The sequence below is a fragment of the Acartia tonsa genome, chromosome 2 (assembly GCF_053477335.1).
Source record: "Acartia tonsa isolate MP-2025a chromosome 2, ASM5347733v1, whole genome shotgun sequence".
Taxonomy (NCBI): Eukaryota; Metazoa; Arthropoda; class Copepoda; order Calanoida; family Acartiidae; genus Acartia; species Acartia tonsa.
In genome coordinates, this window is record NC_137261.1 from 5,847,093 (window position 1) to 5,865,763 (window position 18,671).

At 32.7% G+C, this 18,671-nt stretch overlaps 3 protein-coding genes across 3 annotated transcripts in view; all 3 read left to right on the forward strand.

Moving 5' to 3' along the window:
* Positions 1 to 18,671, forward strand: part of LOC145334931 (uncharacterized) — a 60,153-nt gene that overhangs the window by 4,067 nt on the left and 37,415 nt on the right. The window contains exons 3-7 of the mRNA XM_080180571.1: positions 4,788 to 4,840; positions 5,151 to 5,284; positions 5,482 to 5,565; positions 5,798 to 5,920; positions 6,229 to 6,304. Coding sequence (XP_080036697.1) covers positions 4,788 to 4,840; positions 5,151 to 5,284; positions 5,482 to 5,565; positions 5,798 to 5,920; positions 6,229 to 6,304 — 470 coding nt within the window. The remainder of the gene's footprint in view (positions 1 to 4,787; positions 4,841 to 5,150; positions 5,285 to 5,481; positions 5,566 to 5,797; positions 5,921 to 6,228; positions 6,305 to 18,671) is intronic.
* Positions 12,950 to 16,512, forward strand: LOC145312308 (uncharacterized). Its single transcript, XM_080151551.1, has 6 exons — positions 12,950 to 13,059; positions 13,769 to 13,895; positions 14,004 to 14,056; positions 14,796 to 14,927; positions 15,784 to 15,903; positions 16,212 to 16,512. Exons 1-6 carry the CDS (start codon positions 12,950 to 12,952, stop codon positions 16,510 to 16,512), a joined length of 843 nt encoding a protein of 280 aa, XP_080007677.1.
* LOC145334941 (uncharacterized) lies at positions 16,639 to 18,668 on the forward strand. The gene is made up of 5 exons (XM_080180583.1): positions 16,639 to 17,103; positions 17,351 to 17,399; positions 17,523 to 17,598; positions 17,962 to 18,101; positions 18,343 to 18,668. The coding sequence occupies exons 1-5, from the start codon at positions 16,789 to 16,791 to the stop codon at positions 18,444 to 18,446; spliced, it is 684 nt and encodes a 227-aa protein (XP_080036709.1). The 5' UTR covers positions 16,639 to 16,788; the 3' UTR covers positions 18,447 to 18,668.

Genomic DNA, 18,671 nt, shown 5'->3' on the forward strand with positions numbered 1-18,671 from the left:
TATGAATCTTAAGATTAGTTAGGAATTCTCATAGCTTAAAAATGATTATTTTTCATTATTTACTCCTCCCTCCCATTCCTTGATGGTCATAATCAGCAGCAGTCGCCGAACCAGAAAACATAATGGTTTATTTTGTCTTCATTGTTCTATTATTGTAAGTAATCTTTCCTTAGTAATGAATTTGATTTTATAAAAATTAAATAAAAACTTTTTATGCACAATTTCTTTATTGGTGACAGATTCATAAATTTAAATAAAATACAAGAAACAAGGATGACAACATCCATAAAAGCGAAGCTCTGAAATGGAAGGACAAACGAACATTAACATTTTTAGATTGTCAGAACTGAATTAGCAGAATATTAATGCATCAGTACAAACAATATTGTTAGTAAATTTGTTGCAAAACTGCATAAATAGATGATACTGTTTAAGGACATACTTATATTTTTGGGACTTGTTTATAGAGATGCTTTACTTATAACATTGTACCTTGTTGTAATAGGAATCAGTTTTCAAAAAATCAGAAGAATCGGTTAATTTTAACATACAAAAATTTGTTGTCAAAAAAGTTAAAAATCGACATGTTTCAAATGGACGTACGGACATTTTGGTATTGATTATGGAGTTGCTACACTTTCTAAATTGAATCATCATGCACAGTTTAGAATCGATAGAACAATTCTAACCTGTTTGAATTAACGAAAAGAGCTTACTCTCTGTGACTGACGTACGGACGGACCGACCCTAATTTTAGAAAAGCTTCGCTTTTAAAAATGGGTGCAACTTTTATTGTCAGCAAATCAGAAAAAAAAATTTTTTATGCAATCAGTTGATATCTACCCCGTTTCTCAATTCATTTAGAACTTCATTACCTAATGTTCTTGCATGGTTTTAAAAAGATTATACCTACTTTAGTTGTTTAGTCTAAAAACCGGTTATAATCCAGCGGATATTAATCGGTTTCGAAGCCACACTGTAAAAATATTTACTTTGTGCTATTAAGCAGTGTAAAACATTTATAATATTAATTATATTTATATTCAATCCTTTCTAAATACACATAAATACCTTTTACCGAAGGCAGTTTTATACAAGAATTAGAGGAAAGTTACTTTTAATGTCGATTGTTATATGTCTAATATATTTAATCATTCTTATTTTATCATTTAAAATTGTTTTTAGAAGTTATATGTATATGAAAATTATTGAAAACTCTAAGCAAATAACAATGCCTTGTCCCAAATAAACAACATTTTGTTCTCCCATAAACATTTTCAATACGTCAGCAATCAAAATTACAGGTATTATACATATATTGAGTTTACAGGATTAGAGGACATCGGGATTTGGCCATGATTGGGTATAGATATCTGAATAGAATATGAAAGACTAGCTCCCCTAGAATCTAAGAGCACTCACTGTATTCATAGGGGTGGGAAAAGCTAAAATAGGCTAAACCATCCCAGGACTTATGTGAAGCTTCTCTAAAATGGAGAACCCAATCGGTTCAGTAGTTATCAATTCTTAAGCTATAGACAAATAAAACCTAACTAGTTTATAAAAAAGGATAACAATCCTCATAAAATTAGGAATTAAACTGTCATCTTACATATTAAACCAAAAAAAGATAACTTGAAATGTATTATTGGAGAAATATGTGTTACTTTATGAAGAACACTAGCGGCTTCGCCCCTAGCCTCTAGGGGCTTCGCCCTATATAGTTTTGGGAAGTCAACCCTCCTTAATAGAAATATTCAAAAAATTATTCTTTGTTTAATTACTCTGTGGTAAAATTAAACCCAGGTTGTGCGCTTTAAGCACAAAAATTTTAATTTGTACAAATTAAACCCAGGTTGTTTGCCGTATACACAAAAATTTCAATTCGTAAAAATTAGACCTAGGTTGTTCGCATACACAAAAATTAAAATTAAAAAAAAATATTTTGATTTTTTTTTCGGGGGCGGATTCATGGGGGCTTCGCCCCATGTTGCAGTGGGGTTCCCCCACCCCAATTACTGTTTTTTGTTTTTAAAAAAATCAACAACAAAAAAATTTTGGAAGTGGGGATTTTTTTATTTTTTGGGGGGTTGGGGTGTCCCACCCCCCAAGAAAATAGCTTAAAACCACCAGAGGACCAGTAGGTATTTTCCCAGAAGGGTAGAGCCCAATTTGATCAGCAGTTACTGAGATTTTACAAAAAATGTAAAAAAAAAAATTTGGGGGTTGGATTTTTTTATTTTTTGGGGGGTTGGGGGTGTCCCACCCCCCAAGAAAATAGCCTAAAACCACCACAGGACCAGTAGGTATATTCCCTGAAGAGTAGAATCCGATCGGTTCAGTGGTTACCGAGATCTTAAGGGACAGACAGACAGACGGACAGACAGACGGACAGACGGACAGACGGACAGACATCAAGCTACTTTGTATTATAGATTGCCCTAAATTTCAAACGTAATTATGGGTCAGGTTTAATTTTTTTGAGTGTCCTGTCCCTAACACTTAATGAAAACCTGTGATCAGGTTTCTAATTTATTACATGAACTAAACCTGAAGTCCTTTATACTCTTAGCACAACACTTTTGTACTTTTCTACAGCTTTCTCTTTCTTAATATTGTTTTATCTAGATTTGTTAAGAACTAAGTGGATAAACTTAAACATGTGCATATTGTAATTACATGTACGCTCATTTGTATGCCAGGGATGGAGATCTGGAGCCGCTCTTTCTCCGGGACGGAGTCACTCTTTCTCCAAGACCCGGAGTTACTCTTTTTCCAGGAGACTGAGCCTTTTTTCTCTCCGGAAGTCGGAGCCGCTCTTTCTCCAAGAGCCGGAGAAGCTTTTTCCCCAGGAGCTGGAGCAGCTGTTCCTCTAGTATCCGGAGCTGCTTTTTCGCTTACTCTCCAAGAGCCAGAGCTGCTTTTTCTGCTTTTTCTCCCGGAGCTAGAGTTGCTCTTTCTCCAGTAGCCAGAGTAACTTTCTCTCCAGAAGCTGGAGCTCCTAGAGTATACTTATAATTAAGGAGGTTTTGGCTTTGAATTTTCATTGATTATCATAACATAATTTGAATAGTCCTAGATTTATAGAAATAGCAAAGCTAAAACTGGTAGTAAAGTAGGGTGCGCAGTTTTCAAGAGCAAAAAACAAAAAAATACTGACCTGAAAACTTGGAGTCCACTTCCCTGGCTCAGATTTAAATTTTGAATACGAAACATAGTAAAAATATAAGTTGTATTTCTATTATCAAGAAAAACAAGCCCGGGACAAGGGACTAATAATATTGAATTTCTGCTTTCATTAAGAAATACCAAAGTATAAAATAATTAACTAAAGGTTATTAGATAAGTTAGCTTAGTTTTTTAGTAAGATCTTCGAAATTAAAAAAAGGTTATGTCTACGATTTACAGTGAAGTTTTATTTTGCTCTTTTTATTAACTGACTTTACAGCTATTGTGCGAGGTAAAAAAGGTTGGACTAGAATGCAAGTTAAACATTTTAAAGAAAGAAGCAATATTTGAAAGTTTTTGTACTTTAACGTATTGTATAACATCGTTCGCCCCTAATCCCTTGTTTATAACCTTGGGAAACAACAAAACTTGTAATAATATTGATTTGCCTAAAAAAGAACAAAACAACGCTTGTTTTTGTTTTCATCTAGTGTGGGATTGTAGGAAAAGATTCGATTTAATCTCTTTAAAAAAGCTAAATTTATACATCTCAGTTACTCTTTAACTTTTCCGTACGTTTCTATGATTTTTATACAATGTTTTCCAAAACTTTAAATTCTATTCGATATTTAGGTTAGTATATATTATACTAGCGGCTACGCCCCTAGAGGCCACTAGTGGCACTTTAAATGTTTTTTTTTATTTAAAATATCTAATTACAGAAATAGTTGGTTTATGTTTCGTTGGAGTCTCTTTTTCGGGAGGGGTAATTTTTTTCTAGGGGCGATTTCTCCTGATAGGGTGGTGGTACCCTCCCCAAAAATAGTTATAAACCTTCCCGGGACTTATGAGAAGCTACCCTGTTAAGGAGAACCCGATCGGTTCAGCGGTAAGCGAGATCCTTCGCTACAAACAAACAGACAGACAGACATCGTTCTACTTTGTATTATAGATAGGAATCTTTCTTTAAAGAGCCTAGCTATTTTTCTAGAAACAGGTTTGCTAAGAATTTGCTTGAATGTCCCCACACCTATACCTGACGCGTTAACTTATTTTATGTTCATCTGACATAGCATCTCATTTTACAGTACAATAATATATTTTCGGGGTAATCCCAAGGTTTAGAAAGTGGTCTAACACTCCCCCACCTCCCTTGGTGTTTTTGTTCGTTTGTAAACGTGTTCCTATCCACCGTGAACAGCTCTAACGCTGAGGGAACTTACAACTGCGTGGCTCAATTACTTAACCAATCTTTAATAAGCATAATAGCTATGTGTTTTTTACAAAATAAAAATTGTTACATGGAGGGGGGATTCCTTTGTCCACTAATTGAACAAGGGTCAACAGCAATTAAATCTTTGCCATTCATAAGATATTTAACCACAAATGATAAACGTGTTCAATAAGATCTCTGAAACGAGTCAACAAGTTTTAGGAAATCAAAGATTTAGTCATAGAATTTAAAAAATCAATAAAATTTTAAAATAATTATCTAATACGATGTGATAAATGATTTTTCAGGGTGGCACAGCACCGGCTTCAATCCAACGAATATGTATCGGATTCGAAGCAGCCATACTGAAAAACTATTTATATTTCAAAAACTTTATATAATTCAGGGAGATGATTTTCAGCATTGATGATATTTTGGCATGTCCTGGTACAGATTCAGGTCATTCTTCACTTTCAGGGGTTTTATCTAGGGTGTGTGGCTACTCTTCAAGTTTCTGTGGTAGTCAAATTAAAATTCGGTTGTTGTGCTTTATGAATGGCATTATTATGAATATGTTTTTAACTTGCCGAAAAATTTACAATGTAACTCTAAGGAGCTTGGGATATTAAAATTAGCCATTAATTAACCCCTTACACCAGTTTAATTGTCCCAGGTAGCTATCAAATATTGAAAGTGAGGCCCGAGGAGTGTTGAATTTGAATAAAACAGTTATTAGCCTCCTAGACCTTCATTAGTAATTTTATTTCAGGAACAGTCGCAGTGATTAGTTTAGAATCCACCTTCCAGAGTCCAAAGCTGTTCGCCAAGTTAAAAAAGCTGAACCTGGAAAAGTTAGATGGAGAGCCATTTCAAGACCATAGCTTATTGGTTCAAGCTCTGCAGGTTAAGTAACTCATTTCACCCCATATGAACTCCTCCTTTTCTATGGGACAGTAATATTTTTGTGACTTGTTCATTTATTCCCCCAATTTTATATCTTTATCTTCATATATAATTGTATAGCCTGCCTGAAAGTTGCATTTGGAAGCGGCAGAATGATTACAAAATAAAAGAAATTGAAAGGTTTTTATATAATTTAGTACACAATAACAGCCAAGTTATCTCCATTGTGGAATTCATTGGGAAGATGGCTTCTAGCTGGCAAAATGTTTCTTCATAATCAAGTAAGGACCTTAAATTATTTTAATAACCTTTATTATTAACTAGCACCTGCTTCTTCGACCATTTTATAGAGAAGGGAAGTCACCTTTGAACCCAAATTTTTTTAGTAGTAATAAAGAATATATTTTTATGGTTGACAAATAAATAATGTACAACAAATTTTTTCTATATTTTGTTCAACATAAGTAAATTAAAATGAAAGATTATTGTTTAATTTTTCTTTCACCTGCACAGGACACTTTGATGGCTGTCCAACTGGAGGTGAATGTATCCAATAGCAAGGTGGAGGTCATCATCCAGCCAGAAGCACTCCGGATGACCTTACTCAGACCATCACAGCTGGATATTAGCCAGCAGGTCAGGTTAAGTTTTGTAGAATTAATTCAGTAACAGTCAATTATAGAATTTAGGTCCACCTTTTCAGGGCCTAATCAACAAAATAACTTATAATAAGTCCCGAAAGCTTTGCCTTTAAATGCAGGACAAGTTTCAAATCTATTTATGAAACTGCCAAAAATTGAATACCTAATAAAGATATGACAAATATTTTTATTGATTTGAAATTTACCTATTACTTTTAAGAACTAAACCTTTGATATATTTAATTGTCTGGCAAAACAAATCAAATATATATCAGCCAATTTAGTGTAATATTCTTAATTTAGGCTGTTATTGATTTTCTAAATGGGGATGAAAATGAAGTCTTAAATGAAGGCCATTTTGGATACCAAAAGGTTAAAGGTAATATAATACTATTACATTATCTGACAATTGACAATCGCTTTAATTTATCCACAACTCAATGTTTTCCCAAAATAGTTCCCAAAGGCTAAAGGATGACTTTTACTCACGAAAACTTAAGCGAAGATTTTTTACCGTCCATTGTCTTAATCCTGTATCCATGGTTAAATGGCACATGCACGTTTTGTATTTTAGAATTTCTCATTTCTTTTACTGTCTTAAAAATTAAGCTTCTTGTAAAAGCCAAAGCAACTCCACCCATATTCAAGTCTGAAAACTTTTGTAAGTCGACGACATCTAATAATATTAATATGGTAAACCACGACAATTATACATCGAATTTATGCTCAGATTTCAAAATATTATTTTGTGTCTTTAATATCAAAATTGCCGTCTATATTTGTTTGTCAGTCTGGTATGTTTAGCCTTACTTTTCTGTATAATGTTATCCCGATACGTTATCCTGAAAATAGCGCAAATATCTTTAACTCTGGACTATTTAACCTAAAGAATGTCCTTCGCGCCACAAACGATGAAACAATTATCAGTTTCGTGTTTGTACTATCTATTTCACATTATGCAATAAATAAACACGCTCTAGATGATCAATCGCCTAATTGGAACAAGAAAAACACAGTGTAGGACAATCCGATTACATTATTGGTTTAAAAGTGTGCGAAAGAGCAGTTATTTTTTTATTTCATCCAGCTTAAGAAGTTAGTAAATAAAGCTTTGCTTTGAAAAACAGATCTATAGTATAGATGCATATACAGATAACTACCTCCCTCCCTTTTCCAATGACCTTTTTCGTCTGCTAGCAAATTGTTTTCTGCTACTTGACTGATTTGATATTTTAAGACCCTATTGTGAGTCGGCACAAGATCATTGGGATGGGTAGATACAAATATTTAAACCCTTCCCCCTCTTGTGTCTTACTCTAATCTTTGAAATATTGTATTGTTCAAAAATTTTGGTGCTCGTATTATGAAATTAAACCATATGTCACCAAAGAAAAGAAAAAAGCTTAGTCTACTAAAAAATTATATAAAATTGGACGGCTCATTGTTTCTGATGGACTATCTAGATTAATACAACTAGTATACATATGTTATATTATACATACATGACATTTTTAAAATGTTTGCTATTTTATTTCTACTTTTAATCTGGAATTACTAGTTAGGATTATTTAAATTTTTTAGTAGGATGACATCCCACACTTACACTTACAGGGTCACGCATGGAAAGTTTTTAGGAAAAATAAATAAAAACAAGGATGACAACATCCATATAAAAGCGAAGCTCTGTAACAGTTGAAAAATCGTAGAATGAACTGATCAGAATTTAAATGTATAAATCTGAACAAAATTGTAAGTAAATTTGTTGCAACTAAGCTTATATGCAGGATATTTTTTAATTACATGCTTTCATTTTTTTGACTTCTACTGCAGTTCACGGTAAAATATTGCTGGTAACGAATATTGCCAAAAATCTATGAATTTTAAAGGCTGCTAGCTGCCAAACGGCTGAACGTACAGATCATACCCGCACACCATTTTAAGCGGCATAAGAAGGCCTACAAATAATCTGGAATAGCCAAGATCCAATGATGCACAGGAAAAGCTTCACTGAAGAAAAAACGCATAAAATAGGTCTTTTTCGCGCATTTATCTGCACTGCGAGATAATTATGCATTATTGAATTATGGCTATTCCAGATTATTTGTAGGCCTTCTTATGCCGCTTAAAACAGTATGCGGGCATGATCTGTACGTACAGCCGTTTGGCAGCTAGCAGCCTTTTAAATTCATAGATTTTTGGCAATATTCGTTGCCAACAATATTTTACCGTGAACTGCAGTAGATCCGATTATTAATATGCTTCGTTTATAATATTGTATATAATTTGTTGTCATAAGAATCGATTTTTTACCTAAATTCTAACTAAATGTGTCTATATATATTTCCGTGTATTTAATCGCAAGATCTTTAATTATTTTTTATGTAAGTCACCCTGTAGTAATGTACTAATAGTAATCAGTCAATATCAAAGAAGTCACACTCTTACTTTACTAAGATATAATATTAGATAAGTTTACTTTGTGCAAACGACGTGTACATTGTTGTTTTAAGCTATTTAAAAAAATCTATTAGTGGCTTTGCCTCTAACCTCTATGGGCACAGCTCCATCAGGTGATAAGGATCCTCCCCCCCCCCCCACCTCCCAGCATTTCATTGTGTTTAACCTAATTTTTAGGGGACATTGTTTTTTCGTGGGGAGGCGAGGGGGCGGGGTGTTGTCAAACTCCTAGGAAAATAAATAAAAACCATTTTATGATAATAAGTTATATATTCCCTGAAAAGCAGAGCAAAGTCGCTTGGACAGTTTCCGAGATCTTAGTCAGACTTTTGGACAGATAAGACAAACAGCCTTCGTTCTACTTTGTATTATAGTTAAGTTGATTATTATAATTATATATAAATTCCTATTTGCTTTTGGGGAGTAAAATCGAATATTTTTACTTGGCATCTAAATTTAAATTAGTTTATTCTTGTTTGAGCTTCCCAGTGCAGAGTTAAAGATCGTTTTGCATGCTATCATAGTAAGTATGATATTATTCTGTTTGTAAGTATCTGCTTATTACTGGACCGATAAAGGGAAGCTTTATAGTGATAATGTATGGATTTTATCGGTATTGTATAAATCCCTCCTCCCCCAATTCGCCTTCCAAATATCTGTTTTATAAATTCATCTTGCAATTAAAGGTACCAAAATTGTTACCAGAGAGTTCTCAATACATAGTGTAGGGAATAAGATAAAAGGTAAACCCACAAACGAAATATGAATTTTACATATTCTGTTTGTGAGTTAACCATTTATGTTTTATAATTATATTATTAAATTATCCATGAGAATATTATCAATTTTATCATACTTTGAAAATGAGTGCAAATGAATGAGATATTTTTCAGGGAAGAAAAGAATAATAAAAATACCAAAAAAATTCTTTCTTCTAACAATTTTATTATACCAAAGGCAAAATTCAACACTTAAAATTAGATTTCTCGTATTCATTCGAATCCGGTGGATAGGAACCGGTTCTCATCCATACGAAAAAACTATGTCTAGCATTGTATTATATCCAGCTTTCTACGAATATAAAAATGTACAATCATAAGATTAAAACCAGTTTTTTTAAGCCAGTGCCTTCGGCACCTCTGGGCTAAAAAAAATGGTTTTAATCTTATAATTGTACATTCTATATCCGCGGAAAGCTGTTTATAATACGATACGAGAAATGACTATTATTGTTAATTTTGTATCCCTGAATAATCTGGCAGAGACTTGTTTTACATATGCAATGCACTCAAAAATTATCCACTGCACTTAGAAATTATGCAGTAGGAGTTGGAATAAAAGAAAAGGTAAATTACAATTTAGTTTTATATATGTACGAATAAGTAACTTAATTTTGTTAACATATCCCTGACCCCCCCCCCCCCCCTCTTTGTGGTCATTTGTCATTTGATGGCATATTTTGGGTGCCCATAGAAGCTTTAATGCTAAATATTATCTTATAGTAACGCCTCTATATGTGATTTTTGGAAATTGTCATTCTACATTTTGCAAAGTTTATTCAAAGGAGCGTAGCTAGCTCATTATTGAATGAATTTTTTTCATCATTTTCAAACTGGCATGAGTAAATTACGATAAACTTAAGGTGCTTTATGTTAATTCCTTTCATTCGCAAAAAAGAATCTATATTTGTATTAAATATTTAGATGTTTCCTTTTAAATATTTAGTTTTTTGATATTTAGTTGCATATGATATTTATAAGTTTTAAAAATGTTCTATTCCATCTTGTGACTATAAAAATCATCTATTTTGAATCAATTTCAACCTAACTCTCGAAAGGCTACAACAGAAATATGTTATATATTATATAAATAATATGTTAGATCTAAGTTTGCCAGGAGTATGAATTTATTGTCATTTATACAGTCAAAATTCAGTTTGCCATAAATACATCCATACTTATATAATTGCACTAGCGAAAACACATCCGCTGTAAATTTGCTGGATGTGTATTTTGCAGTCCCTTAAATTAGATTATACTAAGCCAAACCTTTAAGTTTGTTGTTTGTTACTGAAGTATTTTGGGATTGAAAATTGCCCCCAAAACAAAATGCACTAAACGCCCCTGCAGAAAATCATATCAGACACAGACTACCTACACGATTTTTTAACATGCAAAAAAATTCCTAGAAAAAATATAATTTTTTTAGATTTAATCCAGGGAAGAAAGGTACGTGGGTAATCTGTAAAACAATCCTTTCCTGAATAATAATAAGATATGAAGAGAACATTAGTAGGGGGGGGGGGGATTGTAGATAAATTTCTTACTTTTTTCTTATCCCTATCAATAAATCAATAGCTTTTGCATCTAATTTCTGTATCAGATAAGTATCAGAGATAGGGGGTTAGGAAAGTAGACGAAAAAATCATATTTCACTCAATTCTTTAGCGGAAAATTTTGCTTTTGGTAATTGGATTGGAAGATTTTTAAAACTGCTATTGTCCTCTCCCTCCTCCCTGGATAAGTGTTGATAATTGTTATACTTTGATAATATAAACAATCAAAACTTGTATCTAATATTTATATGTTGTTAGATTTTTAGTAACGTAGCTACCCTATAACTTGGGTAATTCTGTCTGTAAGTACAGGTATTACTTACATGGTCCTACATATCTGCATTATGTTTTTGTGAAGATAATCATGAGGGTAGTCAGGCTGCTTATTATTTTATTTTTAGCTGCTTTATTGTTATACCCCTACTAACTAGAGGTTTCTGGGTGCACCCTAAATTAGGAAAGGGGGGCGGGGTGGAAACTGTATTAATTTAGGGATACTTTTGTGATTTCTTACAATAAGAACAGATTTTAATTTTTAAAATAATTCTTTATGGTAAATTTATATACATCAAATTACTTTTGAAGCCACCAAAATAAGTTTACAATTAGTAGGATGATTCTATCACTGATCTATTTGATGAGAACAACCATCTAATGACTCATTCTGCGTAGAGAAAGCCTGGTACATAGGGATAGTTAACTGTAAGATAAAATGGTACTCATTATTATTTGTTGTATATTCGAGGCAATTGAAAATTTATTTTCATTACTGCTTTTAAATATCTAAGCTAGATCTTTAAATCATTTTAGTGGTGAGCCAGATCGGGGTAAGCCAACTTTCCACCAATGACAGCACAGCATTTTATGAAATCCGCGCTGTGATTAGCTGAAATTCGGCGCACGCCGATCTGGCTCACCACTAAAATGGTTTAAAGATCCAGCTCTGCTCTAATTTTTTGTCCATTGTGGTATGAATAGCCGAGAAATAATTGTAAATTTAAATAAGTAGTGATCCTTTTGCTTATCTAAAACCTCAAATATAATCTAAAATCTCAATAAATTAATCTTCCATTGGCATATGGATTTTTCTCTGAAAGAAACCCCACCCAGAATTAACCAGTGCAAAATTTTAGGCTGATTCTAAAATCCTTCATTCGTAACTCTGTTACAGTACGGCAGTAGGCTATCACAGACACAAAATGCAACCAAACACAAATTATTTACTAACTGTAGGAGCCACGCTTACTGATTAACATAGGTACCATTTGCATATCATGCTTCTGTGCAACTTTAAAAAACATATTAACTGTATGTAAATTTTGTATGTATTTACAAGGTAAACATAAGTATTGACAAGATAAATACCGAAGTGGTCAAATTTTGAAAATTAAAAAAATGCAAAAACGTCCAATTTAACATTCGTTTCCAAAAGCCATGCTCTATATACGTTATTGGCTATTCCAGATAATTTGTAAACCATTATTTTGTCGGTTTTAATGATGTCTGATTAAAGAAAAAGTAGCCAGTCTCTTTGCCGTAAGACTAAGCAAAGCAGCCGTCAAATTTATGAGAAAAAAAATATATTCCGTCGTATATCTTATTTGATCTAAGTTCTGTATTGTTCAGTGCTTCCTAACCTGACCAGCGCTACTTTGATATCAATAACCAAGAAAATTCCTGATAACTCCATCTTTAAATCCTGGAATGATATGAAAAGGTAAGGCTATCATTTTTTGGTAGAAGGATGTGTCTTTTCCAGCAGTATCTCACACTAAACTAACTGTAAATCACAGATGGGGTAATATTGTTATCATCATTATTGGAGATGTACATCAATTTTTTCCGCCATTAGATCTCTGGATTGGATTACCTATACTATTCCATGCAGCACAGTTCTGGTTTTAGGAAGGTTGTACGCTATTTTCTGGTATGACAGCCTACAATATAATTATACATACATTAATAGTTTTATTATAGACAGCTTTCCGCGGATATAAAAATAGAAAATTATAAATAAGAACCAGTTTTATTAGCCACGAGGGAATGAAGGAATTTGTTAACGAAACTGGTATTAATTGTAAGATTTTTATTTTTACATTCGTGGAAAATTGACTGTAATAAGATTGTTGTACAGGATTTTCAGTATGGCTGATAACCGGTTCTAATCCATTAAATATTAAATAATCGGTTGAAACCCAAATAAAGTTGTGCTATGCCAGGTACTGGAAGAACATGTACGGGTACAGACTTGTAGAGGATGAGAACCAAGCTCCAATGGTTTATTATAATGTAAAGTTCTTTAGAAATGCTACGCTTCTCACTTATCCTGAATGGACAGTTAGGTATATCCTATTATATACAGTAGTTTTTTGTCTGAAGATTAAGATCTCAATAACTACGGATCGCATTCTTTTTAAGGTAAGCTTTACATAGGTCCTTTGATGGTTTAAGGCTATTTTAATTTGAGATTAAAATGTTAGGATAATTTTAAGCTATTTTCTAGTCCTTCCTGTCCTTTCGAATTTAGTTCCCATAAAGGCTAGGGGCGTAACCACCGCTAGTTTTAGAAATCAATACATTTTGTGTTAATAATTCAGATATAATATTTTAATTTTTTAGAATGCCATTTTGTAAGTTCATAAGGAAAAATAAATAACTCTACTTTTTTGATTTGTCCTAGCCTTATTTTTTTCCAAAAATATTTATCTTTTGAAAATGCTTTTAAATAAAAATTGCAATTCTGTCTGTCAGTATTGATTTGTTGCAATTTCCTGGAAGAAAAATGTAATTGATAATTTTGACAGTTATCTGTGTATTTTGTAAATAGTAAATTTTTAGATGCAGTTTATAATTTATTACTTTTACAATTTGCTTATTTATTTTTTTCATTTATTAAAAAAAATTCCTATGCTTGAATTTAAACTGAAAAAAACTATCTAAATAGATTAATAACGAGTTGTAAGATGCAGCAAAATAACAAAAGTACAAACACTGCTTTTCTCATCAATAATAAGTTTGGTTTCTAATAATTTTATATCCTCATTGATTAAGATTTGATGATCCAGTATCAGTGAGAAGAATAGATCCTAAGCCATGTGTTGTAAACTTTGTCCAGTCTACTCTACACAAAGTCAGGTACATGACAGTTAAGAACATTGTCCAGTCTACTCTACACAAAGTCAAGTACATGACAACTTTGTCCAGTCTACCCTACACAAAGTCAGGTACATGACAACTTTGTCCAGTCTACCCTACACAAAGTCAGGCACATGATAACTTTGTCCAGTCACAAAGTCAGGTACATTACAACTTTGTCCAGTCTACTCTACACAAAGTCAGGTATATGACAACTTTGTATGGATTACTCTACACAAAGTCAGGTAAATGGCAACATTTTTTCAGTCTACTCTAGACAAAGACAGGTACATGACAACTTTGTAGAGTCTACTCTACACAAAGTCAGGTACATGATAACTTTGTCAAGTCTACCCTACACAAAGTCAGTTACATAATAACTTTGTCCAGTCACAAAGTCAGGTACATGACAACTTTGTCCAGTCTACTTTACACAAAGTCAGGTATATGACAACTTTGTCTAGTCTACTCTACACAGGGTCAGGTAATTGGCAACATTTTTTCTGTCTACTCTAGACAAAGACAGGTACAGGACAACTTTGTAGAGTCTACTCTACACAAAGTCAGGTACATGATAACTTTGTCAAGTCTACTCTACACAAAGATAGGTACATGACAACTTTGTAGAGTCTACTCTACACAAAGTCAGGTACACTACAATTATACACAGTCTACTGTTGACAAAGTAAGATACATGACAAGGGATGGATATTTTCTGTTGTCAAAGCACCCACACAATATACTCTTTGTGACGCAGACTGTAAATCAAATTGTTCCTAGAAATAAAACTAAGTTTCTTAACTTAATCCATTTACTTTTAATTACATGGTTGTTTTATTTTGTATGCCAGTTATAGGTTTTTATGGAAAGGACAGTAATCTTTTTCCATTTAAAGAAAAGGCATCAATTGTCATGAAAACTAGTCTTGTTTTCAATGTTTTAGGAAAATCTGCGGAACCCCATTCAAACTATCCTCAGAAATATCCCGAATTAAAAACAGTATTTCAACAGCAAGCATTCAAAGCCATAGTCAAACTCAGACGAAGAGTCATACTTCTACTTTGCAGTCTCATAACAGGAAAGTTTTTTTTTTATTTAAAGGTTGCGTGATTTTTAAAATAATTCAGTTAGTTTTTTTAGATGACTCAATTTAATCAGAATTTATAAAAAAAAAACTTAGTAGGTATATTTTTTTCAATCTAAAGATCACCAAATCAGTAGGAGCAAATGATATTTATTTTAAAATCAGGTTAAACAACTTAAATGAGTACCTATTGAGTACGGACTAGAAACTTTTTAAAATCGTTGTCCTTCATTAATAATTGGAAAATTTACAGATAGATGTCTGAAATTTCTTGTAAAGATTCCCAATGATCGCCTAAAGCATGGGTACTATGTAAGAGAAACTTCTCAGATTACTTTATCCCTGAATCTATTCCTTAGCTCGTTTTGTCCGTCCGTCAGTTTGACTTTTCTACTTATTTTAAGAGATTATTTTCTTTATATTTTTATCCTTTTTTTAAGTGGGCAACTACAATAAGTAAGTAGAAAGTCAGATCATCATCTTTAATATTTCATAACTTATAAATTACCAAGTTTACCTAATTAAAATTTTAAAATTTAGCTCATTAAAGTAAAAAATCTAATGTCTCATATTTCAAATTATATTTATATCCTAAACTAAAACCTAATGCATTTCTCATGTTCATAATTAAAATTTTTAAAAAAATATTGTAGCAAAGATAGTAAAATTTTATGCATAGTAAAGTTTTTGATTTTCAAAATCATGCTTAATAAGCAAAGATAAATTTCAAAGTACAACTCTCTCTGGGTACAAGTAGCGTAACTATTCTTTAATTTATTTTTTCTTTAAAGTGAAAATTAAACCTAAGGTTATTTTGTTGTAAAAGAAAAATGAATATTTACCATTTCAGTATTAGAGGAACACTTCTACCTGGAATAGCTGCAGGATTCCAGAAGCCTCCAGTTCCCTTTAAAAAGAAATCTGAGGCACCAGTGATTCAAACTCAACCTTGGCAACAAAATGAAAGGTTGTCTTTCAGTATTAAATATACATCATACATATATGAATCTGCAACTAAAGCATAAAAACGTAGCGCATCATTTAGTCATACAGCGATATTAGAAATTTTACTTACTGCTGCAATATCACATGCATGATATAAATGGTATTTGGGTAATAAATGGTTGTGTTGATAGCTTAGATGCTAGTGCCTAGTGACTATCTACAAAGATTTGACTCTTATCTGTTATCAACCACCCAAGGGGGTGTTTTTCATCAAACTACATCTTACATGCTTTTAAAGATAGCAATTTCTACAATAATTTCTTATTATAGGGTTGCAGCACCTGCAAAAATTAATGGAGACAGTAGAAATATCTCAGAGCCGGCTATTAACAAGGATGTACACAAAAATTCTACAAATGCCAGAGACAACGAGAATTCTAATGATAATAATGAAGTGCTTAGTTCACAGCCTCCTATCAAAAAGCTAAGACCTGTATTCTCTAAAAGAACAGATCATCTAACAGCAACAGCTAGTGGTAATGTTCAAGGAAATGGCAGCGCAAAAATTAGACCTATCTTTGGACGGAATATTGTCAGGAATAATTATCTAATTTTAAAATTTATGGAATAAATAATTTTAAACAATTAGGTAAATCATTTAGGATTAGGTCTCATTTCTCTGACATGAGAAAGCAGAAAGCAGAATTTTTATAGGAGAGGTGAGGGGGAGGGGGTTGATTAATTGTGCTTAAAAAATATGATTGAGAGAAAGCTCTTGCTTTGTTTTGAAGATAATTTGTAATGTAGTGCAAACTCTCAAACTGTTGCTAGTAAACCTAAGGAAACCCCTGCTTACATTCAAAGGCCCACTTTTGGAAGTTGCTCAAGTAATCAAAGCACACCCAGCATGCAGCAAAATGAGAACAATGCCCAAACTTGCACTTCAACTTCTACCAATCAGCTGCAGATACCAGATATATCTACTAGTAATATAAGTTTTATTAGCAAGGTGCCAAGGGTTTCAAATATTCTGTTGGGCTCATCACCATTATCCTCAGTATCATCAGGCAGCATCATTCCACCTGTTCCCTTGACTCCGCTTGCAAGACCATCTTTTGGGCCATCTATATCATCTGCAAGGCCATCTTTTACACCTTCAACACCGGCTGGGAAACAAAGTATTCCATCATCAACTAAAACAGTTAAAAAGACTGTTTCTAAGGTATTTTTTTTATAGAATAATAAGAAACAAGGTGGCTGGTATGTCTTACCCCCCCCCCCCCCCTGAAACATCCAAAGTACCTGTCCCCTTTTAAAGACTCAAGTTTCTTATTCAATTCATAAATTTTCCAAAAATTCTTTCAAATACCTATTTAAAATTTATTTTATGACAGCATCTTTATGGAGTATCTTATATGGAAGTTCTAAAATTATTGGATTATTGTATGTTATTGTAAACTTGTTCTTAGGCTGATTCTGGGTATAAGAGCAATGAAAGTATGTCTGTATCTTCTACAGGTAACTCTCATATTAGTAATTATTTGAAGTAAAAAAATATTTGTCTTATTTTGCACCAAAGCCTAATGCTGACACTTTCATAGTCTAATAGTAAGCCTGAGGTATTTTATTGAACTAACCTAGGTGAACTTGGAGATGGAGCGGCCAAGAAGAAAAGGGCTCCAAATATTCAGAATTTGGATGTTGGTACAATTATTAGGTAAATTCAAAGAATATTTAAGAATTTTGGCTAGAAAGCTGTCTGATTCGAGTCTGAAAAATTGTACTTATTACTCCTATGTCAGTAATAGAATTAATCACAAGAGCTTTGGCCCTTAATAAGGCACAAATCAAAACCATGCACAGTTGGGCAGTTAAGTCTTCCAGACATAGGAAGTGTTGTTTGTTACTTCATTAAATATCCCGGGTTTTATTTTTGGAAAGAAAAGGAGACATTAGGTAGTTTTTTATTTTATTGTTGTTATAAATCACGTTACATTGTCGCGAACAAAAGCCTTGCACAAACGAGGTAATCAATTTCGTATGATTGACAGAATACTTACTAATACATCTTCCAATTTAGACAAGAAGGAGAGAAGGGCCTTGTGCGCGTGAATGCCGCAACTCTTTTACATTATCTAAAACAGAATGGAATTCAAGGAGCAAAAAGTAAAGCCAGGAAAGAAGAGTTGGTTAGACTGGCTGTCAGTAACTTTGGATCAGGTAATGATAAAATATCAATTAAGAATTTAAGTAGCTTTTATTTTTTGATGCAAACATTGGTTTATAAAACTGATAATTTGGGCGATACCAGATATCCGGCTAATTTATAATTCCGGATATCCCATTCCGCCCGGATATCTGGCCATTGTTCGATATCCGGCAAATCACCGGGTATCCGGTATTCTGAGTGTTTCAATATCCGATATCCGGCCAAACCCTACTAATAATATCATTATTCAAGGTTTATCAGCTGAATTAAATCAACCACCATTACACGTGGCCAAGAATTTATCTGCTGTCAATTTGTCTCCTGATTCAGCCATCAGTGCAGAAAACGAAGAATAATCAAATGTAATATCTACATATGTTATTAAACCAAGATTTGTGTTATTAGATAAAAATTATTTTATTGTGATATTGGTATTGTCTTATGAAATTCTGTGATGAATCCGATTTTAATTATGTTAATTATTATTTTTTATTTATTATATTGATTTTAGTATTGATTAGTTCAAAATTGATATTTGTACAAAAAAAGGTTTGTATTTGTAAATTAATTTTACTAGATCC

What these genes read in the sequence shown, in the direction of transcription:
- LOC145312308 (XM_080151551.1), top strand. Translation starts at nt 12,950, where the DNA reads ATGTACGGGTACAGACTTGTAGAGGATGAGAACCAAGCTCCAATGGTT. An exon ending in TATCCTGAATGGACAGTTAG is followed by an intron (nt 13,060 to 13,768) that starts GTATATCCTATT and finishes TCATTGATTAAG; the next exon opens with ATTTGATGATCCAGTATCAG. An exon ending in TCTACTCTACACAAAGTCAG is followed by an intron (nt 14,057 to 14,795) that starts GTATATGACAAC and finishes TCAATGTTTTAG; the next exon opens with GAAAATCTGCGGAACCCCAT.
- LOC145334941 (XM_080180583.1), top strand. Translation starts at nt 16,789, where the DNA reads ATGCAGCAAAATGAGAACAATGCCCAAACTTGCACTTCAACTTCTACC. An exon ending in TATGTCTGTATCTTCTACAG is followed by an intron (nt 17,400 to 17,522) that starts GTAACTCTCATA and finishes GAACTAACCTAG; the next exon opens with GTGAACTTGGAGATGGAGCG. An exon ending in GATGTTGGTACAATTATTAG is followed by an intron (nt 17,599 to 17,961) that starts GTAAATTCAAAG and finishes CTTCCAATTTAG; the next exon opens with ACAAGAAGGAGAGAAGGGCC.